At 43.8% G+C, this 10,000-nt stretch overlaps 1 protein-coding gene across 2 annotated transcripts in view; it reads left to right on the plus strand.

Moving 5' to 3' along the window:
* The window catches only part of wars2 (tryptophanyl tRNA synthetase 2, mitochondrial), an 80,131-nt gene that overhangs the window by 66,791 nt on the left and 3,340 nt on the right, over positions 1 to 10,000 (plus strand). For both annotated transcript variants that reach the window (XM_063214573.1, XM_063214574.1), the window contains exons 4-5: positions 2,276 to 2,358; positions 4,629 to 4,747. In XM_063214573.1, coding sequence (XP_063070643.1) covers positions 2,276 to 2,358; positions 4,629 to 4,747 — 202 coding nt within the window. The remainder of the gene's footprint in view (positions 1 to 2,275; positions 2,359 to 4,628; positions 4,748 to 10,000) is intronic.

Consider the following 10,000-nt stretch of genomic DNA (forward strand, 5'->3'; position numbering starts at 1 on the left):
TCTCTGTCTCGCTGTCTATCGGTCTGTCTCTCGCTGTCTCTCTCTCCTCTGTTGTTCTCCATCACTCTGCATCTCTCTCTCTCTCTCTCTCTCTCTCTCTCTCTCTCTCTCTTTGTCTTCCTCTCTTCTGTCTTTCTTTCTTTCTTTCTTTCTTTCTTTCTTTCTTTCTTTCTTTCTTTCTGTCTTTCTTTCTTTCTTTCTGTCTTTCTTTTCTTCTCTCTCTCTCTCTCTCCGTCTGTCCTTGTCTCCCCCTCTTTGTTGTTTAATGAAAACCACTGAGTGAGATGGGAGGGTATGGTATGGAGGAAGGTGCAGATGCAGATCTCTTGCTCTCTCTCCCTCTATCGCTCTCTCCCCCTTTCCCTCTGTTCTGTCTTTCCTATTCTTCTTTTCATCTCTCGGCTAGAAATTCTAATGTCCATTAAAAGTTGGTGTATTCGACTTTCTTACAGTTGATGTATATTTTGGATATTTTCATAATGAATCAGACAAATGCAGTTTCATTAAAAGGAGTTTGTGCAGGTTTTTGCTGCCGTAAGCCTCAAAATTCCCTCCAGCTGCCACGTGGTGCGGCAGGGAGGCAGGGAAAGAGAGAGAGAGAGAGGCAGAAGTGGAGAAAGAGCCAGACCGATCTCGTTACCGAACCGCTCCGCACCTTACCTCACCTCGCCTCTCTCGGGGTCAGCGATGCCGGGTCGAGCCGACGCGTCTCATATCCCCCTGACAAGCCTGCCCCCAGGTTCGCCCGGCAGCCAAAGAGCAGGGGAGAGACACGGAAGAGTGTGTGTGTGCGTGTGTGTGTGAGAGAGAGAGAAAAAGAGAACTTTAATACCGAAAGAGAGAGGGAGAGGGATTCAATAAATGGCGAAGGAAGGACCGAGGCCCGCACTGCTGAAGCAATGGGAAAACAGACCATCTGCGCAGGCAAAGACCAAAAAAACGTGTGTGTATATATAGGCAGTTAGAGAGAGTCTTTAAAAGATAACTAGGGAGAGAGAGTGAGAGGGAGAGGAAGACAAGAGGCCTGTTCTGGCCAGAAACATCGTGAAACTGCGGTGGATATTGTAGGGGGAGTTACAGAGAGTCTGCGGGTCGTCGGCGTGTTGGTGTCTCAGGCGGCGGTGACGGCAGTAATGGTGTCGGCGACGCGGCGCGGTGCAGCCTTTAGAGCAGGCTCTCCTCGTAAACTCCCTCGCTCCCCTGTTTGCACCACGCTCCAGTGCACAGCAAACGTGGCGGAAAAAGAGGGCCGTCCCCTCCCAAAGGAGCAGGGCGAGCAGGCGGACGAGTGAGGAGCCGAACGAACGAACAAACGCACGAGTAAGCGGGCGGGCGAGCGAGCGAACGAGCAAGCTAGCGAGCAAGAGAGTGGCTTTGCTCTCGTGCGAGCGTATGGCAGCGGCGCACGCCAGCGAGGGGAGTGAGTGTTGGCGGCGGCGCTCGTGCCAGCGCTAACGCGCGAAGATTTCCCGAGCGCACGGAGCCCAGTGGCCGCAGCAGGAACCCCCTTGTTTGCTCAGCTCGTTTACCCGAACCAAACAAGCGAGAAGGAGAGAAGTGTGTGTGTGTGTGTGTGTGTGTGTGTGTGTGTGTGTGTGTGTGTGTGTGTGTGTGTGTGTGTGTGTGTTTGCGTGTGTGTGTGTGTGTGTGTGTGTGTGTGTGTGTGTGCGCGTGTGCGTGCGTGCGTGCGTGCGTGCCAGAGAGAGAGAGAGTGAGTGTGAGAGGGCCTGTGTGTGTGTGTGTGTGTGTGTGTGTGTGAGAGAGAGAGAGAGAGAGAGAGAGAGAGAGAGAGAGAGAGAGAGAGAGAGAGTGTGCTGTGTTTTTTTAGAGTGAGACCTGGGGAGAAAAACAAAGATGGACAGCGCAAGAATGAGCTAGAAAGAGAGTGTGAGAGAAAGGCCACATTAAGATTTATTAGTTCTCCCCGCTTGATTTTTAATGCCTGAATGGGTGACACAATGCCAAACTGAACATCTGCATAGCCTTTCTCATTATTTCTCCCTCACGTTTTTATTCCTTTCTCTCTCTCCCACCATTTCTCTCCGTCAATTTCTCTATTTTTCTTCTCTGTTCCTATCCCTGTTGGTGGTTCACATTGTGTTTCTCCCTCTTTATTGTGCTCTTTCTTTCTTTCTTTCTTTCTTTCTTTCTTTCTTTCTTTCTTTCTTTCTTTCTTTCTTTCTTTCTTTCTTTCTTTCTTTCTTTCTCTCTCTCTCTCTCTCTCTCTCTCTCTCTCTCTCTCTCTCTCTCTCTCTCTCTCCTTCTGTCTGTGCAGATGAAAAGCAAGCAGAAGAATGAGGGCAGTGTTGGCCTGTACACATACCCTGTCCTTCAGGCAGCCGACATCCTCCTGTACAAGTGAGTGGCATCACTAACACACAATCTCAAGCTAAATAAACATCTTATCTGAAAAACAAATTCTGTAATGAAAGATGAAATATGTAAATCAGCACAGTATTCCTTTTTGTCCTCGGGTGTAACTGAAGAGGTTGGTGATGTAGATTTGAGAAAAGGAAAATTGTTGTGTGGCGCACCACTTTTACCCCATGGAATTGCGGGGTTGGTTTTTTTCTTGTTCAAAAATGTTTCCTGCCGGGATATTATTCTGTTAAGCTCTGCAGATAACTACAGGTAAAAAATCTATAATTCATGACTTGTTAACAAAATAACAGTTTTAGGGAGAAAGGTCTCTACGAAAGTATTTTATTTTATGTACTTATTTTAAAATCCAAGATAGAGATTTTTTTTTTAGTCACGTATCGGAAATTTGCCAGGATATCCCCAGGAATTTTTCCAGTGCGCACTCAACAGTATTTACCAAAATAACAAAAGAAACCAAAAGCTATGAATGTCATGACAAACCGCCGCCAGTTAAAAGTCCACTTGACCAAGACACCACAACTCCGTTCCAGAGCTGCCGCTTTTGTCCAGGACTCAACTAGCCTCCGGGCTCCCGTTTATTCGGTCAGCACCAGGTCAGGTCAACCTCAGCAATTGTCGATTGAACTAGACCGGGTCCCTTGTTCTATCAAGGGCGAGAGATTGGTGCACAGTGCACACATGTTGATGGATCTTGTAGTCGTTTTTTTAATTTGTGCTGTAAAAAAGGAAAAGAACAGAACAGTTTAGACAAAAAGCACTGGAGTGAAAGCAACCCTCTGTGCTTAAACACTTCTGGACAAGAGAGATAGAGAGAGAGAAAAAGAGAAAGAAGAGAGAGAGAGATAGAGAGCGTGCGTGTGTGTGTGCTTGCCTGCGTGTGTGCAGATCATGTGCATTGATAAAGTGGAGTAAGGATAGACCGATATATATATCGGGCCGATATTTGCATTTTTTAAATGTGTCGGTATCGGCCGATACGCGTGTGGTTTTGGCCGATACGCAATATTTATTATTTTATGTCATTCGGATTTTTTTTAAAAGCACCAAGACACTTTATTTTTTTATTACTTGATTGTTAGACATTACTTGATTGTTAGAGTGGGTGTTTAAATGTTACAAGTCCTACCTCAATTTGATAATGTTAAAGGAATGTTTATTTTTAACTTGAGATCTGGAATATTTGTCAATTTTTTTAACCTTTTTTTTTTAACCCATATCGGCCCCAAGTATCGGGTATCGGAAATCGCGTATCGGCCAAGGGTGATGAAAAAAAAATCGATATTGCATCGGCCATTAAAAAACCTGTAAAGGTCGACCCCTAACGTGGAGTTCCCAGTCCCTCTGATTGCCTTGCTAAGTGAATCTGATCATTAGTATTTAGTATACGAGTAACTCCATGTGAGTAACTTTTTATTCTCATGGTGTCACTCACTTGGGAGACAGCGTGTGTGTTTGTGTGCATGTATGTGTGTGCGTGTGTGTATGTGCGTGTGTGTTTGTGTGCGTGTGTGTGCGTGTGTGTGTGTGCCTGCATGCGCATATGTGTGTGTGTGTGTGTGTGTGTGTGTGTGTGTGTGTGTGTGTGTGTGTGTGTGTGTGTGTGCGTGTGTGAGTGTGTGTGCGTGCGTGCATGTGCCTGCATGTGCGTGCGTGCATTTGTGTGTCTGTGTGCGTGTGTGTGTGCCTGCATGTGCGTGCATGTGTGTGTCTGTGTGCGTGTGTGTGTGTGCCTGCATGTGTGTGTGTGTGTGTGTGTGTGTGTGTGTGTGTGTGTGCCTGCATGTGCCTGTGTGTGTGTGTGTGTGTGTGCCTGCGTGTGCCTGTGTGTGTGTGTGTGTGTGTGTGTGTGTGTGTGTGTGTGTGTGTGTGTGTGTGTGTGTGTGTGTGTGTGCCTGATGAATATTGATGCGCAGACTAGTAGAGTGCTCCATCTCTCTGATTGTGTCTTGTTTGTTCCTGTGATGTGATGTGGTGTGTCTGGCAGGCCCACTCACAAGTTCTGCTCCATGTTCATGAGACTAACATGTTTTCTCCTACGGTACGACATAATATGTGTAAGTGTGAGAGGGAGAGAGAGGTTGAGTTAGATTGTTATGCGTATGCGTGCACAAGCCTACAGATCATTGGTGATTATATTACGTATTGATACTAGTATGAATAATATTTCTCCATCTCTGTGACTGTGTCCTGTGGTGTGGCGGGGTGTGGTGCGGTGTGGTGTGGTGTGGTGTGGTGTGGTGTGGTAGGGCCACTCATGTGCCGGTGGGGGAGGACCAGGTGCAGCATTTGGAGCTGGCTCAGGACCTGGCACGCATCTTCAACAACCACTACGGAGAAGTGTTTCCCGAGCCCAGAGCCTTACTCAGTAAGTCAAGCCCTCCTGTATATCATGTTATACTACATCCATTAATTAATATATATGACTATTAAATAATAATACATAATATTAGTAATTATGTAATAATATCATAGTATGGAGAGCTGTTTCCTGAGCCTCGCGCCTTACTCAGTAAATCGGGTCCTTCTGTATACCACTCTATACCTTCAACAACCACTATGAAGAACTGTTTCGTCTGCCCCGTGCCCTACTCAGAAAGTCAAGTCCTGTATATCACGCTATACTACAGCCATTAATATATAATTGATATATAAGGGATAATATACGACACAGCGTTCGGATAGCAGAAAAATAATGTAAGCCGAGGTGGTGATGCCGCTTCGTGTCGTGGCCGTTACACCTCGAAGTGCATTATTTTTCTGCTATTTGGACACCGTGAAGTGAATTATCCCTCTTATACAACGGTTGCCACATTTGTCTGATATTTATTTTGGGAATCATATCCATGCTGTAGTGGCTAAAGCAGAAGGTTGGTGGAGAACTACTTCCTTCCACCTTAAGCTGCGTCTTTTCATAACTCACTGGCAGCCCTGCGCAAGATGCCGGAGTTCTATGCATCCGCCTTGCCAATACCTTTATTGAACCAGTTATCTCGTCAACCTCTCCCCTCCCATGGGAAACTCCCTGAGTTTCACTTATTTTCCGTTAGCTTCCCTTATTGTAATTTTTCTGAAAATGTTCCTTACTTTTCATATAAGTTAGGCTACTTTCAACTGATAAACAATACACAACAGGAAATCACTATCGTCTCGTTCGGAAGGGACATGCACAGAAAAGGGGCGAATTATTAAAAAATTCCATTATTTTGTGTGGGGAATATCTGTCTTTTTTAGCACAAAGTTGACAAGTAGGTCTATTATGATCAGCAGTGGGGAAATAGACGTGTTTCAAGTACGACTAAGATTTTTTGCATACGTTTTGGACAAGAGTCATCGCTGTTCTGGTGATCCGTGGCTGCTGTCTCCAGACGTGTGATGTGAGATGTGTCAATTCAACATGTGATGCTTGTAACCTTTGCAGCTTTTTTTTCACTAATTGGAATGTTCCTTGGCGCATTGATACACAAGTGTCATGCGGTCAGAAAACTGGGACTACTTTATAGGTGTGCGTATATGGGGAAGTAATCAATATTCCATTTAATGCATCACAAATGGGAAATTCCACCCTGAAGCAGTATAAATTATAATATAGTAGTACAGAGAGCTGTTTCCTGAGCCCCTCGCTTTACTCAGTAAGTCAAGTCGTCCTGTTTATAACTCTGTACCAGGGGTGTCAAACATAAGGCATGGGGGCCGGATGCGGTCAGACAGATGTTACAATCCGGCCCCAGACTCATAGAGAAAAATAAACTAAGTATGTTAAATTTCTAGCCCATTATAAAGTTGCTGCAGGTGTCTGAGATCAGATTTTCAGTAACTTAGAACAAATTTACCCTTTTTGCTCGCCATTTATAGTCAAAGATCCTGATATACCTGCTCAAAATGATTTACTTTAGTGGTCCGACCCATTTGATATCAAATTGGCTTCATGTGGCCCCTGAACCGAAATGAGTTTGACCTGCTCAATACGTTAAACAACCAGTACCTAGAGCTCCTCCCCTGTTATAGGACGATGTTATTAGACTATAGGACAGAGTAATATATAATAATATCATAGTACGGAGAGCTGTTCCCTACACCCTGTGCCCTTTTGCTTATTCAGACTTTTTAGTTATTACCTCCGCCAAGGAGGTTATATTTTCGGTCGCATTGGTGTGTCTGTGTGTCTGTGTGTCTGTGTGTCTGTCTGTTTGTCTGTTAGCAGGATAACTCAAAAGGTTATGAACGGATTTTGATTACATTTTGTGGAGTTGTTGAAAATGACAAAAGGAAGAAGTGATTAAATTTTGGTAGTGATCCGGCTCACGATCTGGATCCAGGATTTTTAAAAAAGATTATTCACCCTTGCGGGATTTGCGGGATGCGAATTTTGATATTCCCGTTTCTAACTCCACAAAAACAAGGCAGAAAAGCTTGAAAAAAATTAGGGTGTAGCATACCGGTAGTCAAATAGTCTATCAAACAGCTTCCTTTGTGGTGCATTTCTTTGTTGTTTCTTTGTTATAGACTTTGACTGTAGTAGCTTTTGTGCATGCATCTTCAACAATCACTACTCTTTCCTGAACGCTTTGCCCCAAATCTTCCTCCTGTGGTTTTTGCCTATAATGTAGGACGATATAATTTGACTACAGGATCTAGTCTACATCTTCAGCTACCTTTCCAAACACTGATCTGTGCTATGCCCTACGGTCAAATAATATAGCCATGTTTCCCGGAACCACTCCCAAATAACAGCAATGTTATTTGCCTATATATTTGCTCGCATGTATTTTGACACTGCTCATTAAATCACGTCCAAAGCGCTCAAACACAATCACATACTCACAATTAAATGGAACGAATTTTATTGCAGTATAGATCAGTGGCGCTTCAGTGGAGTTTTCACTCTATACATTCAGCAACCAGTACCTCCTCAAACCCTGCTCAGTCAGTCATGTCCGGAGTGCTTACATGACCATGCTAACATTGGCAATAGGATTGTGTTGTGTATTTTTATTGTATATTGTGTGTGTGTGTGTGTGTGTGTGTGTGTGTGTGTGTGTGTGTGTGTGTGTGAATGCACTTTGAGCCAACTATGTAGTTGGGATATTGCGCTATACAAATACATTTTGATTTGCGTATTGAATTACCACCACTGAGAGCTCATCCCCAAACCCCACACTCTTCTCAGTAAGTTTTCAGGCTGACTGGAATGGTGCCAGTATTGGGTCCCGCACCATTTGCATTCAGACCCAAAGTGTTTACCAGTGAGCGACTCGCGTTAATACCGCATTGTTTTTGTTACACTCCGAATGACCCAGATGAACCTGCTATGTTGTCTGAGTATTTTGTCGAGCTTAGAAGAACCAAGTATTTTTTGGTTTTGGTTTGCAAACCTACTTTCCGACTCCAGAATGCAGATTTTCAGTTCACCGTCAGCTTGAACGTGTCTAGTAAGTCCAGTCCAGCCCAGTCCAGAGTGCACATAAGGCCATTGTGCAGAGTGCAGACACAATCAAGTTAATCACTCCAGGAAATGTTAGGACTCCACACATTCAAAAACACTGTGCAGAGCGCTTTCCTGAACCTCACACTCCAGTCAATAAGTCAAGTTCAAAGTGCTCCTACAGCGAGGCAGGCTCTTTTCGTTATTTGCCTATATATTGTCCACTGAGTTTATTAACTCTACTCAATAAAACTCGGCACAGACTCAATCTGCTGATCAGTGACAAAGATGTTGGAAGGACTGTCTGTGGTACATATTCTTCTCTACACTTTTTTGAACACTTAATTTAAGAATAGCTCAATACAATACGGTCCAACAAGACATCACTCCAAAACTACAACTGAAATACTGACAAAATGATAAAGAAAATACAAACACAGTAGACAGATACTATAAAGGACTCATCTAGGATCTCTACAATTTCAACACCCGTTATGAAGTGCATCAGCAAATCCAGACAGGAGTACTGATTTGAGCTTTGATGTTGGATGACACTAGGCTCGGACGGTATTTTCACTGTACTGTGTTCCGCATACCGGGGATAGTTTTTAATTAAAGGGGCACAAAGTAGGGTTTTCAAGTTAATTAATTACCTTCATCACTTAGTTGATACTTAAATGATTCATTTATAGGCGAACAAGGTGACTGTCTCGACTGTTTTTGCAGTCTGCTGTCACAAAACGTTTGGCTGATGTACCCAAATGAGCTTCATGAAAAAGAAAATTGTCATAAGGAAATCTTACTTAATGGAGACATTGCATTTGCATCGACTGTTGGTACCCTCAGATAAAAAGTATTCAAAACGCGAGAAGAGCAAAAAAAAGGTTTTATGAGGGTGTACATTTCCAGATAGGCAATTCATGCAAGCTTCAGAGAGTGACTTTACTTAAGCTGTGATTTAATACCGTATCCCCATAGAAGTTATTGCAACACGTACTGAATTAGTTTGCAGATATCAAAATGGTAAAGAAAAATGTCCTGCGTCCACAATGTTTTTGCCCATGCAAAAGTTCAAGAATGTATGCACCACCAAAGCAGGAATGCGTGACATAATTCAAAAGAAAAAAGTTTACTGCACTCTTACTTGACTCATCATCAGAGTGAATAGTTCCTGAGTGTACCTGATGACGTTGTAGAGGTAACATGTTGTTTTCTCTAATAATAAATGAACAAAGTCAAAGGAAGTGTAGGATAAACTTTTTTCTTTTTTAAATGTATTGCCCATGTTAAGTGGCACAGGGCTACTCTCAGCTATGTGCTTGATTGTGTGACTGTAGGTGATACTTTGTGGAAAAAGAACATAATCCAGATTTGTTGATTCCAAAAAAACACTCACCCAATGCACACACAATGCTTTTGTATTGCCTTGTACTGTACATCACTGTGCAGTCCCAATGACACACACACACACACACACACACACACACACACACACACACACACACACACACACACACACACACACACACACACACACACACACACAGTCACAATGACACACACACATACACATAAGAGACTGGGGATGTGTTTTCCAACATGGATGGAACAGATACTGGCAGGCCCCCGACCAGGCTTTTGGCGACGCCCTTTTGTGATGCATAATTATCGGCATCCATACGAGGACAATATGCTAGCAATCATGCGTGCCAAGGCTCTTTGATTAGAGGGGCTCGTCTCCGTCGGAATAATAGGGTGATAATGGACATGGGGAGTTTCCCGCTCGGTGACTTCAGATGGGGTAGCACGGGGACAGCCGGAAAAACAAGAGCATGATGTATGATGATGAGCCTCATCTTGTCTTTTTTATTTCATTTTTTTTTAAGTGGCTGATTTTTGGCGTTTTTATGTTTTCCGCCGTCCCCTCCAACCACCCCCCATCTCTTCAGTTTTGGGACATTGTGAGGGGGAGGATGAGTGGGTTGATCGGGCTCACTTTTTTTCCATGGATGATTTTGATGCGTTTTTTCTCTCCTCCTCATCCTCATCCTCCCCTATCTCTGTTCCATTTTGGGGTTATTGTCATGGGAAGAAGAGAGTTGGATTTTTTTAGGCATATTTGACTTTGGCGTTTTTTTTTCTTCTTCTCCCACATTGCTCACCCCTCCCCCTTCTGAATGTTGGGACAATGTGGCG

This window comes from Engraulis encrasicolus, chromosome 13, assembly GCF_034702125.1.
Source record: "Engraulis encrasicolus isolate BLACKSEA-1 chromosome 13, IST_EnEncr_1.0, whole genome shotgun sequence".
Lineage (NCBI taxonomy): Eukaryota > Metazoa > Chordata > Actinopteri > Clupeiformes > Engraulidae > Engraulis > Engraulis encrasicolus.